The 25,952-nt window shown below is 39.5% G+C and overlaps 6 protein-coding genes across 11 annotated transcripts in view; 4 read left to right on the forward strand and 2 right to left on the reverse strand.

Moving 5' to 3' along the window:
- LOC136263093 (WD repeat-containing protein 89-like) overlaps positions 1–153 on the forward strand; it is a 40,059-nt gene extending 39,906 nt beyond the window's left edge. For 2 of the 3 annotated variants that reach the window (XR_010704459.1, XR_010704460.1), the window contains one exon: positions 1–131. Coding sequence is in view for 1 of the 3 variants with exons in the window: in XM_066057573.1 (XP_065913645.1) it covers positions 1–30 (30 nt within the window). In the remaining 2 variants the exon portion in view is untranslated. The other variant, XM_066057573.1, reaches the window with a different exon arrangement.
- LOC136263095 (serine/threonine-protein kinase H1 homolog) lies at positions 48–2,103 on the reverse strand. Of its 3 annotated transcripts, none has more exons than XM_066057579.1 (2): positions 1,134–2,103; positions 48–221 (listed from the first exon to the last, which is right to left on the reverse strand). In XM_066057579.1, exons 1-2 carry the CDS (start codon positions 1,983–1,985, stop codon positions 174–176), a joined length of 900 nt encoding a protein of 299 aa, XP_065913651.1. In that variant the 5' UTR covers positions 1,986–2,103; the 3' UTR covers positions 48–173. The 3 variants fall into 3 exon arrangements, with proteins under 3 accessions (XP_065913651.1, XP_065913652.1, XP_065913650.1); XM_066057580.1 differs by having other exon boundaries at positions 48–253; XM_066057578.1 differs by having other exon boundaries at positions 48–241; positions 1,134–2,101.
- On the forward strand, positions 2,071–4,529 carry LOC136263101 (uncharacterized). The gene is made up of 2 exons (XM_066057588.1): positions 2,071–2,322; positions 4,158–4,529. The coding sequence occupies exons 1-2, from the start codon at positions 2,110–2,112 to the stop codon at positions 4,425–4,427; spliced, it is 483 nt and encodes a 160-aa protein (XP_065913660.1). The 5' UTR covers positions 2,071–2,109; the 3' UTR covers positions 4,428–4,529.
- On the forward strand, positions 4,522–8,569 carry LOC136263096 (tubulin polymerization-promoting protein family member 2-like). Its single transcript, XM_066057581.1, has 4 exons — positions 4,522–4,779; positions 4,832–4,979; positions 7,902–8,096; positions 8,148–8,569. The coding sequence occupies exons 1-4, from the start codon at positions 4,562–4,564 to the stop codon at positions 8,472–8,474; spliced, it is 888 nt and encodes a 295-aa protein (XP_065913653.1). The 5' UTR covers positions 4,522–4,561; the 3' UTR covers positions 8,475–8,569.
- On the reverse strand, positions 8,550–11,643 carry LOC136263088 (uncharacterized). The gene is made up of 2 exons (XM_066057565.1): positions 11,330–11,643; positions 8,550–11,262 (listed from the first exon to the last, which is right to left on the reverse strand). Exons 1-2 carry the CDS (start codon positions 11,579–11,581, stop codon positions 8,620–8,622), a joined length of 2,895 nt encoding a protein of 964 aa, XP_065913637.1. The 5' UTR covers positions 11,582–11,643; the 3' UTR covers positions 8,550–8,619.
- The window catches only part of LOC136263087 (uncharacterized), a 26,721-nt gene continuing 12,381 nt past the window's right edge, over positions 11,613–25,952 (forward strand). Inside the window, exons 1-7 of one of the 2 annotated variants that reach the window (XM_066057563.1) lie at positions 11,613–11,700; positions 11,847–11,889; positions 11,936–12,020; positions 12,065–12,283; positions 19,177–19,275; positions 21,184–21,326; positions 24,394–25,095. In XM_066057563.1, coding sequence (XP_065913635.1) covers positions 11,848–11,889; positions 11,936–12,020; positions 12,065–12,283; positions 19,177–19,275; positions 21,184–21,326; positions 24,394–25,095 — 1,290 coding nt within the window. In that variant the 5' untranslated portion in view covers positions 11,613–11,700; position 11,847. Of the gene's footprint in view, positions 11,890–11,935; positions 12,021–12,064; positions 12,284–19,176; positions 19,276–21,183; positions 21,327–24,393; positions 25,096–25,952 lie in introns of both variants that reach the window. The other variant, XM_066057564.1, reaches the window with a different exon arrangement.

Here is a 25,952-nt window from a genome sequence, read left to right on the forward strand (position 1 = left end):
GATAACTCACCACCCAGTAATACTACATGATGAAAAGATTTGAACAATTCAATTTTATTTCTGTATTTCTTGTTATATTTACAAGTGATCATGAATTACACAATTAATATACAATTACTAATTATCCAGTAGTCAGCCAATCATGTAACAGAGCAGCCTGAGCACTCATCCTCTCAGTAGGGTCCACACATAGCAACTTTGTAATGAAGTCTTGAGCTGAGCTGGACACATTTAACCATACCTACAATATCAGCTACAATATCATGAGCCATATAATAGCCACTATCTGTATAGGAGGAACATGACCTTTACTATATGCTAACAAACTTTCTTTTACTGTTTCCGAATTACACATTGCAGAAATAAGATCAAGATACTTTAATAGAACAGTCAGCCCCACAGCAAATACGCTACGCTTGATTTTATACCATCCCCCAAAAGCTTTTTTCTCAAAGCACAATTGATTCAAACCAATCAAATTATGTGGCATGAAATTAATGGAGTGTCCTTGTGTAGTATTTGATGCAATGGAAACAGCACCAAAAACATGGAGATATTGTCTATTATGTCCTTAATATTATGAGAAGGTATTAACACCAGCTAAAGTGTGACTTGCATGGTAACAGGAAGCCACACTACTACACAACTATAGTGACTATATACAGCTCAGTGGGGGGAGGGGAGTACGACATGTGTGAATACTAATCAAATAACATGAACTACCAGAGAGCTAGCAAAAAGTATTATATACAAATGTACTTCTGGTACATCATCAGGTATGAACAATCATTACAAGATTGTTGTAACTCTTTATGGGAAGTCTATGACTGCCATTCATCATCATTACTTCAAGTATAGTTTCTCCTTAATGGAACCATTTGTAGTTGTGAAATTCACATTGTGAAGTACAGATAAAATAGAACCTGAATATCACTTAATCCCCGGTGATCCCCACCCAGTATACAGTACAGGACCTATTGGGCTACCGTGAAATGTTTGTGAATTCTTATACTAGTACACGTGACATGTGTCATACCCCCCCATACACAGTGCTACAAGTACAAGTTGTTGATCAGCCATTTTTATTACTAGCTGCCTCCATCAAAATATTTAACCAAAAATGAATTTCTCACCTCAGCTTGAAAGCTATACTCTCCCTTCAATATCATCTGGTACAGTTTAGTTTTCTTGCCTTCTTCAAATGGCATTTGACCACTCAACAAAATAAATGTGATCACTCCAATAGTCCACATGTCCACAGCGTTACAATACGTGTCTCCTTCTATCATCTCTGGAGCAAGGTACTCTGATGTTCCACATGTCGTCATCATTATATCATTGTGGTCACTGATCTGGTAGGCAAGACCAAAATCTGATATTAGAATATCTGACCCTTCACTATTATGTTTGTAAAGCAAGTTCTCTAGTTTGAGGTCACGATGGGTTATACCACATTGATGTAGGTAATGTACTCCTTCTACTACCATCTTAACAATCCTCCTAGCTTCTTCTTCATCAAGGGGGCCATTTGTGTTCACCTTGTTATGAACATCTCCTCCCTCAGCTAGCTCCATTATCATATAGATGTGCTGATCAGATATTATTGTCTCATAAAGGTGGACTATGTAAGGATGGTCTATCTGTTTCAATATCCTGAGCTCTGTTTCTATATTATATTCTGCGATGTGTTTTCTGTTAACGACCTTCAGGGCGAATCTCTCGCCACTTTCTCGAGATTCCACGACTAACACTTTAGAGAAAGATCCCTTACCAATTAGCGCCTTTGGCTCGTAACTCTTCAACACTTCTGATCCAATTTGTAATCTCATTCGCTTGTTAGGTGAAGGAGCTTCTTTCTTGTCCACACTACTGCTAGTGGTAACAGTGTTGACGGTGGAACTACTCGCACCGACCGGAGCCACTCTAGTCGACAATGGCGCCACTGCTGCTGTCTGTTTCGAGCCACAAAGAGCTGAGCTACCCATCGCAACTGGAGTTCACCTCATAGACCCCATGCATCGTTTACCATGGTTTACCACACCTTATCACCCCATCAAGTAAACAAATTATTTGCTTCTCGATTGTGGTATTGTAGCTCACGTGATCAGAATGGCATTCGTGTTCAGAAAGATCGAAAAGGATGGAGAGGAGATCATTCCTTACCCTACGGTGGAGCTATATGAACACACGGTGATGAAGGGGGCTCAGGCTGGTGCTGTTCTTCCAATGCTGTTCTCTCCGCCTTTACTGTACGCCTTTAACAGGCAGATAAAGTGGAACGAAATGTTGCAGAGGACAGCCAAGTACAGCCTTAGGGGATCGGTAAGGTGACCCGTACTAGTGATGGGACATGGCTGCTATTATCTGTAGACCAGATATACACAGCATTGTAAGATGTTGTACAACCCACCTAGTAGCTAGTCTGGCGCGGCCGCCCCTTCGCAAACAGGAGGGGTCTGGAGACTCTAGCATAGTGTACTTGTGCGAATGGAATGTAATTAATGGGAGAATCGTGGTTTTCCGTAATTAGATTGCACCATTATCGTTAGTCATTGCGATATTCATATCTAGTGGAACCATAGATAGTTTTTATATACTATCTATGGTTGAGTGTGACAAATCATTACAGAGAACTATGTGTTAATTAATTATGGCTGGCTGCATATGTAGTCTCGCGTAGCCAGGCCCATCTAACGTGCAGGTCGCTTATCGATTAGAGATTATAAGTGCCCGCGCTGGATGGGTCTGGTGAACTGAACGTATAAAATCTGTCCAGGCTTGCACCAAGAATCTGGTGCGTTGATAGGTGTAAAATGCCAAACTGACCGAGGTGGCTAATTCCACTGAGTGCGCGCGTTATTGTTCTTTGATTCTAACCTTTAGCAAGTCTTTGGAAGATCGTACTTCTCGAAAATAGCGGACAAACCTTTACTCTAACCCCTGTGCTTCCATCGCTGTTGCGTACAGCACGATGCACAACGGTCACCTGGACGTCCGGCCGTCCAACTAGGCTGGCTGTAGATCAGGTGTTTTTTTTTTTAAGGTAAGACTTGGGAAACTATAGACATGTTGAGCTGAGCTCTCAAAACCTTTAGTAACTCATAGATGGAATTACACTGTGCTAGTTCTTGTTAAATGTTCTTAGTGCTGCTTGACCTGCTAAAATACTTAATATGTGGCCTATCAGCTTTCCACCATGATTACCTGTTAGGAAGCCAGTGTAATCTGTTACAGCCCTATTGGAGCCAAACCACTCTCCTGGGTGGCTGAAATGTTATTTCCCTTGAGAAAAAAAAATCACTTCTTTTATTAGCTATTTTCTCAGGGCTCAGTTCATAGCATAAGCTGGAACAACAGGTCGGTTGGATCACGATTTCGTAATATAAAGAGAGAACTGTTGATGCGGTGGTGTTAGGGTTGATTACTGTGTAGAACATTATTAGTAAACCAACTGGTTGTTAGGTTGTAGCTGATGATTTCCCTTGATCCCATGGCTTTTTGTGATATGAACCACGGTAATGAATTCACCATAATGCATTAATAATAGAATACACCACCTTGGAACTTATCTTTCCAAACTTAAAAATAATCTTCTGCTGGTGATTCTTTGTAAGTAGAATATACAGTGTAGGTCCCATAATTCAGGGCTGTCAAGTTGAGCTAGTGACATTGAGTGAGATTTACCAAGCTACCATACTACTTTCAAAAAATCTAAGTAAATTACCATCTGAGACCAAAAAAAGAAAGTTCTTAGAAAAATGTCAACTTTGCCTACAACACCGATTTAAGCTGTCGATTGCTTATAAAGTACCTCATTAATGCTCAAAAAGCTTAATAACCCTCAGTAAATACGTGCATAGTGTCACGTGAACAGCTAGTGAGGAAACTGCGTGAGAGTCACCATCGTTTGCGTGTGAGCGTGTGAAAGGACCCGAATGCATGTGTCACACGCCTAATGCATGTGTCACACGCCTAATGCGTGAGACTTGACAGGTCTGATAGTGATCATATATTTCAGTGTTGTAACAGCTTGTTATTATGGACAGCATCAATGTTACTGGTGTAAAAACAAAGTGTACTTATCCTATGTGTCACCTTCCCTTGTTCACATATTGTAGACTGGTAGTACTAAACGTTACTATACTATTACCTGATAGATTATTGGAGCTGTGTTGCTGATCCCTATGACGTACATGAGGATAAGGGACCAGTCTGATATTCAGATATATGATCGATCTTATCGTATTCGTTATAACAAGTTACAAGTTAGATGTGACAGGATCAGTGCGGTTACAGCTGGGGTAGGAGCTGTAGCTGGAGTGATGGGGTGGTCATCACTTGGAGCACTCACTGGAGGACTATATGGAGCATCTCTAGGGCTAGGTGTGGGAGTGTTCTTACATGTAACCATCTCTAGAATAATATAACTGAGTCACACATAGTTATAATGAACATCTGGTGTGTTTTGTAGTATTTGTAGCACGTGAGTGAACTGTTGTTATAGAAATAATGAACTAGCGTGTCATAAATTATTTTATCGTGCGAACGTGCGCTGCCTAAGATGGATGAAGTGAAAAGTCGAGGCGAAGACGAGATGGAGTCGCCTGATTCAATGTTGGAGAGATTGTTTGTTCGTTTCTGCAACTTTGGGACTGGCAATAAAGACATGCCGGCTCTTATGGATGGTACAAAGTTCGCTAAATTCTGTAAAGACATGGGATTAGTGGATAAGCGATTTCCAGCCACTGATGTAGACATCGTATTTGCCCAGTCTAAACCGTAAGAGAGTCTTGCACACTTTAATACGGTATGATATTAGTCCATGTTGCAGTAAGACGGAGAGGAAGATCAATTTCCACCAGTTTAAAGTCACTATGGAGTTGATAGCTACTAAGAAATACGGAGACGACCCCAATGGATTGACCAAACTCCATCAGACACTGAAATTGTTTAAGGGTCCACAAAATTCAGCTACTGTGGTGAGTGACATTGGGATACCTGTGTTTACAAACTGAGGGTAGTAGATAATGATGTGAAATAGACGATATGCGTACCGTAAATTTTCTAATAAACACGTGATTCTTTAACACGTCACAACAGTGACTGAATGTATTGTAGTCTATGGAGGAAAAGTGTGAATCACTCTGTTACCTCTACACTAGACCAGCTACGGACAATTCTTCGACAGCAATAAATTCCTCTAACTCGAATACTATATTTTTGTGGAACACTGTATCATTTGATACACTCACTATTAAATCTGTAAATTATTTTCGTCGCTCCATTTATCATCTTTTTTGTACGTAGATTTTTAAGTCTCTGTGTGTGTTTTGCTCATTGTAACTTGTTCCTTTTCTTTGTAGTGTACTTTTGTGTTGTTATTCTTTGTCCTTGTAGTGTTATTTTTGTAATGGATGTGTTTAGGGAAGTACCCTTGTACAGGCTATGCCTTTTGGTGCCACCCTGTCATTTTGACAAATTAGATAAATAATAATAAGTAATGTGTTGCAATTGAAAAGCTGCACCCGTAACTCTAGTGATGAGTTATTGCCTGAGCCTCATTTGCTGTCCATACTCTTATATGGGATTGTTGGGAATAAGTCACCGTTAAGACTTGGCACCGGGCAAGCCTAATTGATCATTTTTCTTTGAAAATTTAGTGTGCATATCGTCTATTTCGTACTTACCAGCTGTAAATTAAATTATTTCTGTAATATTGCCTGAATTTTTTTTATCATATACCCTAAATATTTTGAGGGGCATTGTTTTCGAGGTTGAGTGAATTTTTTTTTTTTGCGGATTTGCAAACGATCCCATATGTAATCTCTGTCCGGTCTCCTGTGATCCCCTGTAGTAGTCTACTGCCCTACATCCTGCACAAGAACATCTTACCGTACTTCCTTCTTGTACACAATCTTTAAAGGTCATAAGGAGAAAGATTTTGGCTCCAACAGATTGGCTGTTTACATCTTTACCTCCAGAGAAACTTCTCAAACAATTGGTCATTTCTCCACACATGTTCTACATGTGGACACAAACTATAAAATTTACAAACCTCATGCTAAGAACTTCAGAAATAACCTTTTTTGCCATCAGAGCTGGAGCAATCTGCTGTCAACTCACCTTCCGTTAATGATTTCAAGAGGAACATAGATAATCACTACTACCCCCAATTGCTTGACTACAATTTGTTTATTTAGTATTGCACGGTGTACTATTAATCGATATAGTTAGGTATGTAATTTGTGGACTCACAGTCATTTGTCTCATGATTATTATTATATGACACCAAGAGTTCATAATATATATACTAAGGAGAGTATCCTACTCTCATATACCCCTGTAGAAAGGCGTATCGTGAAGTTATGACGTAACAACAGGATGTTGTGGTTTGTGACGTACATGAAGCCGTAAAAGTGCAAGAATCGTTAGCACCGTTTCACACTTGCGACGCTCAGGATAGCCGTATTCGCGAATGGCCTAGTAAGAAACGCCTACGAAGCGGTCTTAACCCATGAAGGAACGATTGTAGTTGGGTGAGAAACGCTTAGAGCTGGAGTTAATTTGGTTGCTAGCGACGTTGGTAGGCACGCGTTCAATCGATACCATGTTCAACTAATGACATCATTAATTATACAAAGAAAAATGGGCGAACTCAGAAGTGTTACATCATAACTTCACGATACGCCTTTCTACAGGGGTATATGAGAGTAGGATACTCTCCTTAGTATATATATTATGAACTCTTGATGACACTAATCAATAAAAACGAGTATATAACACAGTGGAACCTCTCTTACCAAGCTCTCCTAATTAAGGACACAATAGAAAAAAATTGACAAAAGATTTGGTCCCAACAGGTCTGGTTAATACGTTTTTGACCTCTGAAAGAGGAAAACCTCTATATTACAGCAAAAAGTAGTCAAAATTGTTTGGTCACAAAATGTCCATAATAGAGAAGTTCCACTGTAACAACTACAGTACAGTAGATTAGAGGTTTGGGTTTTTTTGGCCAAAGTATCACCCAAAAATCAGCTTCACGATCTTACAGACAGTGAAAGACATCATTACACTTAACAGGCAAACTTTAGCATTAGGTTAGGGTCAGGTTCAGCCTTGGTTTCTTCTTCACTGGTCCTTTTAAACATAGCATGTTTTTTGACTCACGTTTATAAGGTAGAAAAGCAGCAAAGTTGGTAGCTAGCAATTATTTACTGTACCTTAGTGAGCAAAGCTGCCGTAGCATACCAACATGCAAAGCTTGCCAATACTAGGGGGATCTGGGGACATGCCCCCCTCCAGGAAAATTTTGATGCTTTGAGATTGAATCTGAGAGTATTTTCAGTGGTACATGCACTATACTCCTATAATATTATAACAATAACCATCATTAATTAAGACACTGTTGAAACAGTAGTAAATGAAGGCATTTCAGACAGACTCATGCTCTTGATTACGTATCAATATACTGTGTTAATGGAGACAGATTGAATTAATTTGCATAGCAGAACTGATTTCACTGAATGTTCCTTAGAGTTTTAGGTGACTGCTCTATTAGAGTATCTCGATCTCGTGCACTCCCAGCACTGATTCATGTACTATTCCATGCTTGCTTAACCTTTAGCACAAATTCTAGTAAATAAAGGCAAAGTAAGTTGGCTAATGACTACAACAGTTGCTTTACTTTGACAACTGAGCATTGGAAAAGGCAAGGGGGCACTGCCCCTTCCACAAAAGTGTGTGTGTGTGGGGGGGGGGGCGCCTCTGACTTACCGTGCAATAGCTATAACAATAAGGTGAAACAGAAAATGGGACAAAGAAAAACTTCCTCCTGTATGTCATACTGTATTGTACAGAGTGAATGATATGAAGGAATAGGTTATGTTATGTTGTTACTATAGCAACCTTCAGACAGTCCAGTGGTTGTCAGGGTAACAGACACAGCCAAATACACTGGTAGTCACAAACTACGTTTTGATGAAGAAGGCAAAGGGAAGGGATTAGCTGGGAGAGACTCGTTGGTTAAAGGAAAGGGACAGCTACCATCAGTAGCTGCTCAAGAGCCCTACGTGCAGGGGTTTAAGTCTTCATCTCCAGTATGACTTGTGTATCACTATACTGACTATATAATTATTTTTTATTAACAGAAACTCAGTCCTTATACTAGCAAGAAGGCATCATCAAGTCCCGCTGCTTCTAAGAAGCCATCTTCCAGCCCTAGCGCATCAAAGAAGCCAGCCTCCAGCCCTAGTACAGCTAAGAAGCCAACCTCTAGTCCTGTGGTCTCAAGATTGACGGACGCTAGCAAATACACTGGCACACACAAGTTACGTTTCGATGAACGTGGTAAGGGTAAAGGATTGGCTGGTAGAGATGCTCCTTCTAAAGGTGGAGCTGCTCAAGTACCAGTCAGCTCACAAGCAGCTTATGTACAAGGCTATAGGAATGAAGGAACCTATGGTGGTAAAAAGTAGTTAACAATGATGTCATAACTGCAACCTTTATATCACTTCATTTTATATTTTGTATCTATTTGATAAGATGAAATATATTGGTAAAATACAAATCACATATGTAGGATGTGACGTACAACTACAAATCACACATGTTACATGGTAGTCACTTATAGCTCACAGTCATAGTATTCTGTACAGCAAACAACACTTTGTTGTTACCATCTGAAGATTGTTTAGTGACCTCATCAGACGGTTGATCACTGTGAGGTGGTAACGTATACTGGCCAGCCTGGATGTTCTCAAAATCTTCTTGAAGGCAACGATACTTTCTTGTGAGGTGTTCATTCATTTTTATTAGCTGCTTCACTTTAGCATTTTGTTGCATCAATTTCATTCCTAGCTCTTCATTCTTCGTCTTTTGTTCCACTACCAGAGCATTGTTACCTTTAAGATGATAATTCTCTGCTTGAAGTTCATCACATTTACATTGTAAAACTTGTAAATGTTGTTGAATAGTTTTAGACTCTTCACCATTGGCCAGTGATTCTTGTTTCAGTACAGAATAGCCATCTTGAAGGTTGGCACACTTGCTCTCCATCATCGAACACTTTGCCTGTAGCTCTTTGTAGCTTTGTTTGATCGTTACTTGTTCCTGTAACAGTCTATTGTTTTCCCAGTCCTTCTCTTGAACTTGTTGCTGTAGGCTCTTCATGTCTTGTTCCTTTGTCTTCTTGTTATTGCTGATCTGAATTTCTAGTTCAGCTTTCTGTTTGACAATAGTATCTCTCTCTTGTGCTGCCTTCTTGACCAACCAGTCGAGGGATTGTTTGTCTTTCTGTAACTCATCAATCTCAGCAGCCATATTAACTATCCTCTCCTCCAACTGGCTGTTATCATCCATCACTGCCGCTAGCTGCTCTTTGGTGTTACTGAGGGTAGCTTGTAGCTGAGTGATCTTATCTTCACTGGCCTGTTTGTCTTGTTGAGCATCCTTCAATGTTTGGTCAAGCATTGCTATGATGTTCTCTGCCTCTGCTGCTGTCACCTTCTGAGCATTTAGTTTATCTTGAGCAGTAAACAAGTGATTGGTCTTGTCCTTAATGGCTTGTGTCAGTGAACTAATCTGAGATAAGAGGCTAGTGTTCTCGCTCTCCATTAAATCATTACTCAGGATCAACTCTTTAATAACACTTTCTCTCTCAGCAGATTCCTTCTCCATTGCAGCACATTTCTTATCAATCTTCTCCAACTTGTCAGACAATTCTTTACTTGTCTTCTGTGCAGTATTTGCTTCTTCTTGGGCCACTGACAGAGAGTAAGCCAGTTCAAAGTTTTCCTTCTCTAATTCATCACTTTTCGTTACAAGCTGTTCAGCATCTTTAGCTCTCAACTGTACCTCTGCTAGTTGGATCTTGAGGGTGTCAATTTCCTCATGTGCCATAACGAGGGCTTCTCTTATTGATTGTAGTTTCTCCTTAGTGTTCTCAAACTCTGCGTCACTCTCTGACTTGATGCTGTTAGAAGTGCTCTCAATTTGGTACATTTCTTTCTTCAGCTTGTCTATTGTATGCTTGGCTCCCTTCAGCTGCACCTGCAGCAAGTCTCGAGAAGATGCCACAGATTGGTTCTGATGTTTTAGAGCTTCGTTCTCCTTGCCAGTAGACTTCAACTTATCATGAAGCTCTTCAACAACACTCAGGGGTTTACGAGGTGTCTTGTAAGGAGTAGTGTCTTCACTAGCAGTTGTCTCAAAACTATCCATGAGTTCATTATGGACACTTGTTAGAGCAGTAAATTTCTTGTGCAGCTCAGCAAAATCCAACTCTAAACATTTCACCTGATCCTTCAACACATCATTATCCTTTGATATCTCATCCTTACTTTCCAGCAAAGCAGTCTTCTCCTGAACAAGAACAGCCAACTTGCCAGTAGTTGATTTAGTCTCTGATTTAGCCATGTCCAGTTCACCTTGTAGTAACAACATCTCTTGATAAAGTTGCTCAATGTCTGGTTGATCGGTAGTGTCTTTGTTACGAGTTGTTTGTAACTCCAATTTCAGTTCATCTACCAGCAAGTTAGATTGTTGTAACTGACTGGCCTTCTCCTTCAACTGTTTATTAAGTTGTTGCAATTGTTGTTGATATTTGTCCTCATTAGTTTGTTGTTCAGTTTGAGTGTTGAGTTTGGTTTGTAGTTGCTCAACTTGTTGTTGTAGTAACTCTTTGTCATTGTTGACTACATCAAGCATGTCTTGTAACCTCTCAATCTCCTTCCTACCATCAGCAATACTCTGCTTGTATGACTGAGACTTCTCACACACCACGGTATAGTTGTTGTAGAAGAAGTCGTAATCTTTCTTTAACTTGCTGTTCTCACTTTTTAGCTCATCTAGTTCACTTTCTAAGTGACCATGATGGTGATACTTCTGAGGCGTGAGTAGGGAAGCCATCTGCATGCTGTCAGATTTCTTGTCAATGGAGTCATCCCTTTGTCCAGTTAGTAGTTGATCTTCTAATTCTTTAACTTGTATCTTTAGCTCTTTTCCTCTCTTCTTCTCTGACTGAAGAGCTTGTTCAAGGTTAGCTAGTTTACTGGAGTAGTCTCTCCTGATACGCTCTCTGTCATCTTCAACTTGTTTGATAAAATCATCCTTAAACCTTGACTCCTCCTGACATGAACCAAGTTTCTCCTGGCATTCCTTACACTCTGACTTCAGCCGGAGAATTTCTTGTTGTAGTTGAGACACCACACATTTGTTACTCGTTGAAGAATCCTTCAAAGTCGCTTCCAGTTTCTTCATTTCAGCCTGAACAGAGTTAATGTATGTGTCAAGAGGTGATATCTGCTACAATGTCATTCACAATTGTTCTCACCTTCATTTCATCCGCGTAATTCTTCGCTTGCGCCTCAGCATCTTCAGCTGCTGTTTGTTGGCTTTTAGCAGTCTTCAGCTCTCTCTGGAAATGATTAAGCTCGCCCACTATTTGCTCCCGCTGGTTCTTCACCGTCTTCAGCTCAAAGTTCTTCTTGTCTAATTCATTCTCAAGGTCGGACAACCTTGTCTGTAGCGTCTTAATCTCTTCCTCCTTAGCTTTAATGGTCTTAGCGTTTTTCTTGCCTTCCATAACTGATTGCTCGTTTCAAATTTCGAACCGTTGCTAAGGTTATGACAGTCACGTGGATTACCCAATCGGTGAATCACGTGCTGACTACGAGTTTGTCAATCCTGTTGGAGAGACTAAAGGTTGTGCACTAACTAGTGTAATAATTGACCACCCCGTAGTAACTGTGGATCTGGTCATAGATCGTATATTCTTCGATCTGGTTCCCAAGCGCTTCAAACAATTAGAATCTAAACATGTGCTTTATTTAGAATATTTTTTTCCAAAGGATGAACACTCCAACGTCATCTCAGTCGGAGAAGGTTTCAGAGGTCAGTTCGTAGTGATATATTCAGTGTGCGATATGTACTTGTTCAGTTGACGAAGACGCCCAAGTCTACTAACAACAAGGGAGCTAAGCGAAAACTATTATCACAATCTCCAATATCACCTAGTGATGGAGGTGGGTGTGTATGTAGTGACCTCAGTTCTTATAATATGGTGTAGATGGTGATAAAGCTAACCCTCTTAAGAAGCGCAGGAAGCACAGCTCCTCAGACAAGTCACCTTTAGCCTCTCCCAGTATCAAGCCTGCCCTGACAGAGAGGCAACAACTAGCCATTGTGATGCAAATGACGACACCTCACAAACAAGAAATGGGTCAGGGAGCCAACACTACACCAGGGTCTTCTGGGAGGAGTAAACTACACAGGAGAAATGAACGAGGTATACAGTTAGCCCATGTGGCTCTAAACATGGTTTAATAGTGTGCTGATTAGTAGCTCACTTTCAATCCTTGTTATGTCGCGTCTAGCTCACATTTGAGTCTTGCTATAAAAAGGCTCCTCTTACACCCCTCCTCTATCAGATCACAGCTATGCTTTATGTAATTATATATGTAAATTATAAAGGAGCCTTTTGTGATGTGCTTTGTCTTCTCAGTAAATTGCCTACCAATAATTAGCAATAACTGGTTAATTGATTTGTGTGAATATTGGCAGACATAATGATACTCAACAAGCCTGCTGGAAGATTTAGGGGGTACCAAAATGACCATTAACATCCTGTCCCGCTTTACAGTCACATATTTACACATGCTTTGAGGTTATGTTATGATGTTAACACTTGGGGTAATTGTATGGTTTATGGTTTCCAAGTAGGTGGGCAATAACTGTTTTAAAGGTTTCTTCACCCATTATTGGCTGACCTAGACAACACTGATAGCAGGTTAATTGCACACCTGTGTACAGCACTAGTTATAATGATGCTGTACCCTGGTAACGATAGGTGTATGGCTCCAGAAATTTCAGACTGCCAAGGTAATGACGGCGGATTCACAAATCTGTTGTTCCGATTACGTTCTGTCCACTGCACCATGCTGTTTACTTTCATCGTTCATTCGCTTCTTTGTTCTTCTCGAAGGATAATTAATAGTTGCGGCGCACGCCACAACCTGAACACGTTATTTTAACAAAATGTGAATACGTGTGCGTAAGATGAGGGTTAACAGATGTAGTAGTCAAGGAGTTGTCTCTAGCATTCATTAACGCTGGGTAGACGTTTTGTATAGTCTTAATTACCAGTTTAGCTTTTTTGTGAGATAGCTAGCCAATAATGTATTTGAGGGGCAGATCCACCTCGAGATCCAGACTTCTAAAAGGGAGGGTTCAACTCTTATAATGGTGGACTATGTTTTACTGTAAAATCGTCAACATTTAGGCCATTAGAAATGCCTTTAACAGTTGCTGTAATAGCTTTAAAAGACAAGACGATAATTATTTTAGAGGCGCTTATTGCGTACGAAGGTAAAAGATAAATGCTTCAAGTGATATTTATACTATGTGGAAAACAAAAGGAGTATAATATAGCTATATAGCTAGCTAGGCAAAAAAAAGTAAACAAACTAGCTATTTAAAAAATTTTACATTTCAAAAGGAAGTAGGGGTTAATATCAAGACTCACAGTAGTGAGGCGTGCGGTCAAGAAACTACAAAGCGCATGCCCAATTAAAAGACGCGCGGCCACTACTGTGAGTTATTTACGTGTAGGGTCGGTTTTGCAATATTAGTCCTGGATTATGCAACATCTCTCAATAGGTTTGTATTGCGTTATGCAATAAAAAAAAGTCTTTAGGAGTCGTCGTAGTTTTCTTTCGACCTCGCTAAAATAAAAAATAGGCATATTTACACATACTTCACTTTACTTCTCTATCTTATGTACACTTACCGTCACGTTATACCAGTCAACTAACCCGTTTTTATACTGGCCAACTAGCACTGACATTATCTAATTCTGGTTGGTCCTACGCGTATTTTCTCCGTTCAAACCTGTAATCCCTACAATAACTTTTAAAGACACGATGTGGACACAAACTCTAATGTCTGATAAACAAGTTATAAAAGCGTGCAGAACCGTAAGTTCCCTAGGGAAGGTGTTTTAAACATAATCTTCAATTTCTCTTTAATTTTTAAGATTAACCACATGAATACAAAGGCAACAAGCCAATAGGGGTCAGTACCACCTACCAGTTCTATGTAGTGTGCGCCATGGAGCTTGTGTTGTGCCTTTCATTAATCATTATTCATGTAATGTGGTTTGCCGGTGACTGTGTAATGGTTGCTGGAATGTGGTTCGGGGTTTACCAGTGACTGTGTATATGAGTTTGGGGTGTTCCACACAACTTACACAATATTCAAATTTCGTGAATAAGATGGCCGTGAAATCCATGAATATTTCTTGCCATATGGTAAACATACAACAATGCTATTACAATGCATAACACAACTTTAATCAACATCAAGACATTATTAAAAATAGTTTAACACCAGCGATGATTTCTTGGCTGCATGACGACACAAGATTAAGTGAGACGTGTAACAAGCAGGCACTGAACCTTACCTTAAAGTAAACACACATGTAACTAACCTGGAACATCAGTCACAACACCATAGACACTTGCTTGGATATCTGACGACGCAATTGACCTACCAAAAAAAAATCAACAAGTGGACATAAAATATAATATGCCTAAAATCTGGATACTGGAAAATATCTTATAATGCACCAATCAATGTCAAGCCCCACCCCCCACCCCCTGCATGGGGTCCCATACACCTACTGGGGATTTAACATCTACACTTGCCCCACCCCTGGGGCTTTTGACAGTAGACCAAAAATTATTTTAATAGGTAAATCAAATTCCCTATAGAAACCCCTCTATCGAGGTGGGGACATAGTGGGGTTTTGACAAGCTTCTTAGCCCCAGTACTGGGGAATTTGACACTAGACTTTGTCAAATCCCCTGTATTACAACACTCTACCTGTGGGTGGGGCATGACATTGATAGATGCATAAGTACAACATGTAAACTGACAGGGGTATTAATTTGGTGCCATCGTAACAGTACATCTGATCCAGAAATAATAAACAACTATATTCCTTAGACCGACCTGGAAATACACTACACCCTTGATGTCTCTACAGTTGATCCATGTACAGTTGACAATTGAGAACCATAATAAGAACACACTAGATAATACAATTCCTCTGTATGTAAACTGACCTGAAATTCATGACTTCCCATTGCCCAAGGTATGTATGTACCATGACCGCATCAATACTATGACCAGATTACCTGTAAAAACCAACAAGTGGGCATTAAATACAACACACCCAAACTCGTGTCACTTTACACAAATGACACATTTGAGGATTTTATACAAGTTGGCCCGGCAGTGACCTTACTACACAGTGTCCTGATTAGACAGGTTTCACTGTACATAAATTCTTCCACCTACAATTCCGGGACTTCTAAATTAATTGGCACTAGAGTGACTGAAAGTTATTTGGTCGATCTGTATTAGTACACCTTGTCGACAATCCATCCATGAGATAAGTCCAAGCCAGATAATACTTGTATTTGCTGCTACTCAAGTTGGTACCATCAGAAGTTTTTAGAGGGTCTCAGTGAATTTGCACTAGTCAGTGCAGACATCTAACAGTCTAAAACCCAATCGCAGACACGCGGTTAATCAGTGTAATTCGATGTGGCACTTAATAGCCTTTCTTCATTCCTCCTTTCGTTACTGAACCTCTACAAAGAGCCGAGTACATCAGTATTCTCGACTCTTTAATATCCATTCGACTTCTTCAAGCGGTGTACGTATTTTAGGTTTCAATAAAGAATACTTTACCACTCCATTCAAATCCAGTTACAATAATTATGACAAATGTTTATCATTCGTACCCACTCTCAAGACATGAACTGCCAACAATAATTAATATAAACCGCGTATCACATGTGTTCACTTGAGGTGTTACAGGGACTTTCCAAGAGATTTCCCCTAAATAGATCACGTGATCATTGTCAGTTAGGTGGAACTTGTTCTTAGTCATGGCTCTACAATGCGGTACGCGTACTTTATATATTTTAGCTGTCAAGAATTGTTTGTGCACTGCTGAAGAAGTGTTTAATTATTACAGCTAGTTATAAAACATGTGACTGTTCTATTAGGGTGACTGCTGTATTAGAGTATCTCGAGTCAGCCTGCAAAAGATGTGTGCTTACCCAAAAAGGGTGTGTTCATCGTGGTTTCAATCGATTATTAGACTAGAGTATCTCGAATCAGCCTACCAACTTGAAGGTGTGTGGTCACAAATACAGCTAGCGTAAAAGGGGCGTGGTCTCGATCAATAGATCTATATGCGTAGAATAAAGAATGAGCGTAATCTTGTGATCTATCGTGGAGTACCGGTCCCTCTGTACAGTAGTGTACTCTAAGCACCTTAAATAATTTTGTGGCGTCTATTATGCTGCGTAAAGAAAGTGTTGATATGGAAAATTAACGCCTCAATATGGTTTCATTTGATGAAGAAGAAGACAATCAGCCTGATTGAAGATAAAAGAAAAGACAAAGTGCACAGGGCATACACTTGTCAGAATCCCAAAAGGCACATCCCACCGGTGAGTTTGCTGTTGTGGCATAAAATGGTGACCGTGCGCTGCTTCGTTTGGGCTCCTGTGGTCAGGCAGTGAGTGAGGCAGTGAGACTAAATTTGGAGTTTTTGGCAATTTTTAAAAATTTTATATCCGGCCACCTGTAAGTGTTTTGTTGTATTTTAATGTATTATATGGACCAGTACTATTCCGTAAAGGTGATTTTCGCCATGTAAAATGTCTGTAGGATGATTTTTAAAGGCGGAATTTTGGGCGGCGTGCGAAACATTCACCACGATCCTAAAAATTTAAATTTAACAGTTACTATAGGATTGTATGTTATATGCTCACTACTTATCAGCAGATTTGTGTTTGGTCGCATACAATGCAGAATTCATCATACACCCTCATGACTAATACACCCTCATGACTAGAACATTGAGTCTGTAATTATATAGCTGATAAAAATTAGTGATATCCCCCCTAAGACACCTTTGCTGTAAAAAAGGCGCGTCCAAGAAACTACAAGTATCTGTAACCCCATGTAAAAACAGCTCAGCTGTAGAAAAACCCTCCATGAAATTAACTGGTAACTGAAAGAGCTGATATCTGCAGTGGCCAAGAATCAATAATGTTACTACAATTGACTATGATTACCACCAAAGATTTACCGAGCCCATGCAAGAACACCTTGGCTATAAAACAGGCAAATAAAAATAACTGGCAACCAAAACAGCTGATATCTGAAGTGGCCAAGAATAAAAGTTAAGTTGATACAACTTACTACAATTATTAACTTGCAACATTGAATCTTAATCATTCAACTGTGTTCTATACATCTCACCCTTGCTACATCCTAAATTAATTCTTTGTAACTCTAATTGGCTGGTAATTTGGCTACCCTTTTTTTCTTTACACTGATTATTGAAAAAGGCAGCCAAATTACCAGCCAATTAGAATTACAAAGAATTAATTTAGGATGTAGCAAGGGTGACATGTATAGAACACAGTTGAATGATTAAGATTCAATGTTGCAAGTTAATAATTGTAGTTAGTTGTATCAACTTAACTTTTATTCTTGGCCACTTCAGATATCAGCTGTTTTGGTTGCCAGTTATTTTTATTTGCCTGTTTTATAGCCAAGGTGTTCTTGCATGGGCTCGGTAAATCTTTGGTGGTAATCATAGTCAATTGTAGTAACATTGATTCTTGGGGATATCAGCTCTTTCAGTTACCAGTTAATGTTACGGTATAGTCACGGGCAATCATTCAAAATTTTGAATGCCTATCGATTCTTTTTGAGAAGACCATAAAACCAGTCTAGCAGCATGAAAAGTTTCAAATGAAGGTGAAGCCCTTCATATTTAATGCTTTTATGTAGCTGCAGTTTAGTTTGAGGCAGGTGGAACACTACAATTGTTGTAGTAACACAAGTAAGCCAGCCCGTACATCGCTCAGTTCCAGCTGTCACTACCATGTTTTTCCGCCGCCAAATACAGCAAAAGCTGTAGGCTGTATTGGCATTTCTAGGGCATAGTGATACTGTATATTAAATTTATTAGGTCCTGTGGAAGCGTTTTTGGCGTGTTTCTTCCCAGTGACTCAGATACAAGCCTACAAAGAGTTTGTTTCACTCGAAAAACTACTAAAACTTCAATAAAACGTCTATACAACCAGTTACTTAAAAAATCGCTTCCACAGGACTTAGATATTTTAGTTGTTTAATCACTTGTGGTGAAATTATAAGGATTCAGTAATCTGTTAGTCTGGTTTTTGGCGGCGCGTTTTTATAAAACATCGCTCTGCTGTGGACCACACACCCAAGAACAGTCGTTGTTCTGTAGTAAAAACAAACAAGCACAATTAGTTGTATTGCTAACACAGCACAGTTGTTGAAATTATTTATCCCTGCTTGGGTTAAAGCAGGTTTTGTAATTTGTTCCGCCCACGCATTTTAAAACTATTCCATAACCTTAATTTCATGGAGGGTTTTTCTACAGCTGAGCTGTTTTTACATGGGGTTACAGATACTTGTAGTTTCTTGGACGCGCCTTTTTTACAGCAAAGGTGTCTTAGGGGGGATAATATATATATACACGCTACAAAAAGTAAGGAAACAAGATCAAAAATGTTACAGCTGAATTGAGAAATGATCCAGCAGTAAAAAGTAAGGAAACAAGTTCAAAAATGTTACAGCTGAAATGAGAAATGATCCAGCAGTAAAAAGTAAGGAAACAAGATTAGACGACTACTTGCTAAAATGAGACACACTTTATTCCCTACTTTTGGCTAGTTTAGATGGTCTCATTTCAAGATGCTAGCCAAAAGTACACATTAAAGTATGTCTCATTTTAGCAAGTAGTCGTCTAATCTTGTTTCCTTACTTTTTACTGCTGGACCATTTCTCATTTCAGCTGTAACATTTTTGAGCTTGTTTCCTTAATTTTTGTAGTGTGTATATTATATCAACCCCTACTTCCTTTTGAAATTTTTAATTTTTTTAAATAGCTAGTAGTTTATAAATTACTTTGCTAAGATAATAGCCCTGTATGTAATATGATGTAACCTCAACATCATAAAGCTATCATTATTCACAAAAGTTTTATCCCTTAAAAGCTTCAGGCTATAGTGTATCAGTAGTGCTTGAGATGTTATGACTATTGCCATCCTCGTCTCTTGTTAGGGGAAACCCCACTACATAGTGCGTCTATCAAAGGGGAACTACCTACTGTGATTACACTACTGGAACAAGGAGCTGATGTGAATACAAATGATCATGCTGGTATGTCACCATTACCCCTTGCTTGTGTCACCATTACCACTTGCTTGTGTCACCATTACCCAGAGGAGGTACGCTGCACACATGTTAAGTACCATCAAAAGGAATTTGTGTTAATTGCATGTTTTGACTTCTAAACTTATCTAGCTGTATATATGCCATTTACCATCTGTTTCATGTGGTAAGGTCTATATCACATGATGACATCTACCATCTGTTTCATGTGGTAAGGTCTATATCACATGATGTCATCTACCATCTGTTTCATGTGGTAAGGTCTATATCACATGATGTCATCTACCATCTGTTTCATGTGGTAAGGTCTATATCACATGATGTCATCTCAATTTGCTAATATCAAACCACTGGGGTTCACCATACCATTAAATTACACATAAGAAAAGTAAAGGTTTCGATAGGCACCTACATGTAGTTTTCAATGAAACTTGTATGCAAATCCTATGAACTGATGTGAGTGTGTCATACCTCCTCTGACCATTACGTATGTGTGTGTCACCATTATCCCCTGTGTGCTACCATTACCCTCTGCTATTATGTTACCATTACCCTCTCTGTGTGTTGCTATTACCCACCACCTTCCCCCCTGTGTGTTACTATTACCCTCTGTGTGTGTCACCATTACTCCCTGTGTGTTACTATTACCTTCTGTGTGCGTCACCATTACTCCCTGTGTGTTACTATTACCTTCTGTGTGTGTCACCATTATTCCCTGTGTGTTACTATTACCCTCTGTGTGTGTCACCATTACTCCCTGTGTGTTACTATTATCCTTTGTGTGTGTCACCATTACTCCCTGTGTGTTACTATTATCCTCTGTGTGTGTCACCATTACTCCCTGTGTGTTACTATTACCTTCTGTGTGTGTCACCATTACTCTCTGTGTGTTACTATTACCCTCTGTGTGTGTCACCATTACTCCCTGTGTGTTACTATTATCCTCTGTGTGCGTCACCATTACTCCCTGTGTGTTACTATTACCTTCTGTGTGTTTGTCACCATTATTCCCTGTGTGTTACTATTACCCTCTGTGTGTGTCACCATTACTCCCTGTGTGTTACTATTACCCTCTGTGTGTGTCACCATTACTCCCTGTGTGTTACTATTATCCTCTGTGTGTGTCACCATTACTCCCTGTGTGTTACTATTATCCTCTGTGTGCGTCACCATTACTTCCTGTGTGTTACTATTACCTTCTGTGTGTGTCACCATTACTCCCTGTGTGTTACTATTATCCTCTGTGTGTGTCACCATTACTCCCTGTGTGTTACTATTACCCTCTGTGTGTGTCACCATTACTCCCTGTGTGTTACTATTACCCTCTGTGTGCGTCACCATTACTCCCTGTGTGTTACTATTATCCTCTGTGTGCGTCACCATTACTCCCTGTGTGTTACTATTACCCTCTGTGTGTGTCACCATTACTCCCTGTGTGTTACTATTATCCTCTCTGTGTGTCACCATTGCTCCCTGTGTGTTACTATTACCTTCTGTGTGTGTCACCATTACTCCCTGTGCGTTACTATTATCCTCTGTGTGTGTCACCATTACTCCCTGTGTTACTATTACCCTCTGTGTGTGTCACCATTACTCCCTGTGTTACTATTATCCTCTGTGTGCGTCACCATTGCTCTGTGTGTGTTACTATTACCCTCTGTGTGTGTCACCATTGCTCCCTGTGTGTTACTATTACCCTCTCTGTGTGTCACCATTACTCCCTGTGTGTTACTATTACCTTCTGTGTGCGTCACCATTACTCCCAGTGTGTTACTATTACCCTCTGTGTGCATCACCATTACTCCCTGTGTGTTACTGTTACCCTCTGTGTGTGTTACTATTGTCAGTGTTTGTGTCACCATTGCTCCCTGTGTCTGTCACCATTACCATATGTAGGGTGGACACCACTTCACGAAGCAGCCAATCACGGTCATGCTGAGGTGGTCACTTACTTGTTGGATAATGGAGCCAATATTAATGCCCCAGGCATGGATGGGGACACCCCCTTACATGATGCTGTAGAGAATGACCACTTTGCGGTGAGCAACACATGACACACCAACGTACAGGGTAGATATGGGGAACAAGTGCATGAGATACTCGTAATGTGGCATAGGTTGACAAACTACTTCTTACTCAACTTAATTTTTTAGTCCACAGCCATTTTACCAGTTGACAGTTGAGTATTGCAAATGTTGTAGTAATGTAGTTTCTTCCTTCATTTGAGCTAGAGAACTTGACATAATCCAGTGCATATGATTTGCTTACTTACTCCCTTCAACCTGTGTAGGGCTGAGAGATTATATTGATTGTTTTTATTTTTTAAATTATTTATTAAGACTTTACAGCACAAATGCTGAAGGTCTGTAGGACACCTGGTCCTACAGCCTGCTCAAAGACTTTAGCTACATAAGGTGTGTTTGAAAAGGTGGAGAAAGGAGAAAAAATCCATGACTGGACCTGGGCAGCCTAGAACCTGCAGCCATCCGATTAACGCTCGAACACTTACAGGAGTCTGCCAGGCGGTCAGGATGTTTTCTCATTGTCAATTTCAAGTGTGGGGTTAATCATGGTTGTTTCTGAACATCGTGATGTTGAGATGTATTATAAACAGTCATGTGATGTTGTGACATCACATGAAAGTATCACGCAAATAGTTTAAAAGCTTACCTGTTAGAAACCGTTCAATTTATAAGGATACTATGCTGTTTGTATTAAACTGTAACTGTTTATATGGCCTTAAATGTGTTGAACGATTATCAACAATTGTCACCTTGTATTGTTGAAATAAATAATTCATACAAATTGTGCATACACAATGCTATTGGTGATCATAAATATGATACGTTCACAATCACTCAGCCCTAAACCTTTGCTATACTATTGGCAGCTTGTTCAGTAACAGCTAACTGTATAGACTGTTCTATTAGTACAGTAACAGCTAACTGTATAGACTGTTCTATTAGTACGGTAACAGCTAACTGTATAGACTGTTCTATTAGTACGGTAACAGCTAACTGTATAGACTGTTCTATTAGTGCAGTAACAGCTAACTGTATAGACTGTTCTGTTAGTACAGTAACAGCTAACTGTATAGACTGTTCTGTTAGTACAGTAACAGCTAACTGTATAGACTGTTCTATTAGTACAGTAACAGCTAACTGTATAGACTGTTCTATTAGTGCAGTAACAGCTAACTGTATAGACTGTTCTATTAGTACAGTAACAGCTAACTGTATAGACTGTTCTATTAGTGCAGTAACAGCTAACTGTATAGACTGTTATGTTAGTACAGTAACAGCTAACTGTATAGACTGTTCTATTAGTACAGTAACAGCTAACTGTATAGACTGTTCTATTAGTACAGTAACAGCTAACTGTATAGACTGTTCTGTTAGTACAGTAACAGCTAACTGTATAGACTGTTCTATTAGTACGGTAACAGCTAACTGTATAGACTGTTCTATTAGTACCGTAACAGCTAACTGTATAGACTGTTCTATTAGTACAGTAACAGCTAACTGTATAGACTGTTCTATTAGTACAGTAACAGCTAACTGTATAGACTGTTCTATTAGTACAGTAACAGCTAACTGTATAGACTGTTCTATTAGTACAGTAACAGCTAACTGTATAGACTGTTCTATTAGTACGGTAACAGCTAACTGTATAGACTGTTCTATTAGTACAGTAACAGCTAACTGTATAGACTGTTCTATTAGTACAGTAACAGCTAACTGTATAGACTGTTCTATTAGTACAGTAACAGCTAACTGTATAGACTGTTCTATTAGTACAGTAACAGCTAACTGTATAGACTGTTCTATTAGTACAGTAACAGCTAACTGTATAGACTGTTCTATTAGTACAGTAACAGCTAACTGTATAGACTGTTCTATTAGTACAGTAACAGCTAACTGTATAGACTGTTCTATTAGTGCAGTAACAGCTAACTGTATAGACTGTTCTGTTAGTACAGTAACAGCTAACTGTATAGACTGTTCTATTAGTACAGTAACAGCTAACTGTATAGACTGTTCTGTTAGTACAGTAACAGCTAACTGTATAGACTGTTCTATTAGTACGGTAACAGCTAACTGTATAGACTGTTCTATTAGTACAGTAACAGCTAACTGTATAGACTGTTCTATTAGTACGGTAACAGCTAACTGTATAGACTGTTCTATTAGTACAGTAACAGCTAACTGTATAGACTGTTCTATTAGTACAGTAACAGCTAACTGTATAGACTGTTCTATTAGTACGGTAACAGCTAACTGTATAGACTGTTCTATTAGTACAGTAACAGCTAACTGTATAGACTGTTCTATTAGTACGGTAACAGCTAACTGTATAGACTGTTCTATTAGTACAGTAACAGCTAACTGTATAGACTGTTCTATTAGTACAGTAACAGCTAACTGTATAGACTGTTCTATTAGTACAGTAACAGCTAACTGTATAGACTGTTCTATTAGTACAGTAACAGCTAACTGTATAGACTGTTCTATTAGTACAGTAACAGCTAACTGTATAGACTGTTCTATTAGTACAGTAACAGCTAACTGTATAGACTGTTCTATTAGTACAGTAACAGCTAACTGTATAGACTGTTCTGTTAGTACAGTAACAGCTAACTGTATAGACTGTTCTATTAGTACAGTAACAGCTAACTGTATAGACTGTTCTATTAGTACAGTAACAGCTAACTGTATAGACTGTTCTATTAGTACAGTAACAGCTAACTGTATAGACTGTTCTATTAGTACAGTAACAGCTAACTGTATAGACTGTTCTATTAGTACAGTAACAGCTAACTGTATAGACTGTTCTATTAGGGTATTTTGTGAACTGGTGTAAATTCTGTTAAGAGTAATTGAACAGAACACTATATGAGCTTTATTCATCCAAACAACTTATCTCAACATTTACTACAATATAGCACACACACACACACAGATAGTACACCTGGTCCCATTGTAGTCATCTCAAGATCACATATCACCCAGTTGTTGATATTAATAGTGAAGGAGTCTGATCTTTACAATTACAACACAAAGTTATAATTACAATTACAAAACTATAATTTCTATTATATTTCATTAGGTTGTAAAGGTGTTGCTGGATCGAGGTGCTGACCCTCAGCTGCCCAATGATAATGGCAGAACTGCTAGTGATGTTGCAAAGATGAATGTCAACAGAGCTCTCTACAAGCTACTAACTGGAGGGGATGATCTGCCAGCTAGTTTAATACCTGCTAATATTGAGGTGACACCAAAGGCGAAAGTGTTACACCGTAAGAGGCGTACCTCACAAGAGCTACTCCTTGAGTCTGCCATCGTTTCAATCCCTTTACCTCCTGATTCTAAATTCTTCCAGAAAAATAGTAGCCCATCACCGGGTGAGGTTGGGAAGCCTCAAAAGGAGCCAGGTGATATTAAACCTCCCACTCGGCCAGATACGCTAGCCAGGTCTCATGCAGAACATTTGTACAGTGATATTTCATCATCGGATGATTGGGAATTTGCCTCTCCATTGCACATTAGTGTAGACAAGAAACTAGCAGTTATTAATGATCAACGTATCAGTGGTATTCCTGAGCCGGTCAAATATAGTGATATTTCATCACCGTCGGACAACTCCCCTGCTATAGCCAGCAAGTTAATGCTTACCACTACAACCACTGCTACACTTGACCTAGAGAAGGTCTCCAGTGAGCAGCCATTGCCACCAGCAACAGGAACAGCAGCTGATGATGATGCAGTGTTCACTGAGCCCTCCACCACTGCTGTCATTGAGGAGGATAAGGTAGTGTGTGTGTGTGCGTATGTGTGTGTGCGTGCGTGCGTGTGTGTGCGTGCGTGTGTATGTGTGTGTGTGGTGTGTGTTTTGTGTACACACATACACGACACCTTTTGACCAGTTCAGTGGCAAATGAACCAGTTTACACACACTTCTCCCACACTGCCTTGTCATTAGGTTGCCCTGGATGATCTTGTAATTGTAAACCTTAAAAGTCACTTTTTACAAGTCCTTTGGAAAGACCCTGCGGTGGTATAAATGATAGTTATTCGCTCGTGCGCTACAACCCGGGCCTTCGGGTTTATAAATTTCATAGACTCCACATTGTGCCCGTATAACTGCTTTAGACTCTACCGTAAGTTCTCTAAAAATTCTGCCCCTCTATTTATTCGGCGCCCGTATTCTAACAGTGAAATAATTTCCTCTAATAAAAAATTCGGCACGTTTGCTATATTTGCGATGGATGCTGATAATGACGAGAGCGTCAGAGTTGTCTAGCCTTAATATCAACGATACCAATTATACTGTGACGAGTGGTCGATCAACTAAAATTAGTGGTGATTACTATCTAATTATAGGCCGAAATTCGGCGAGACGAAAATTATTGATTTAAAAATATGCCGAATTTTTAGAGGACTTACGGTATTTCACATTACACTCAGATTACTTACCCCATCCACGGCTGTTTCTGCTGTAAGCTCGGCGAAAGCGGCTGGTTTTCTTGAGATAATACTAGTGCCATGGCAACTATGCGTCCTCACATGACAAAATAACAGCGCTCGTTAAATCACTGCACGTGAACAATGCGTAGCGATTGGATAAACCTAGATTTTGAGCATATGCTATATTGTGCCTGAAGGCGT

The sequence above is a fragment of the Dysidea avara genome, chromosome 8 (assembly GCF_963678975.1).
Source record: "Dysidea avara chromosome 8, odDysAvar1.4, whole genome shotgun sequence".
Classification (NCBI taxonomy): Eukaryota; Metazoa; Porifera; class Demospongiae; order Dictyoceratida; family Dysideidae; genus Dysidea; species Dysidea avara.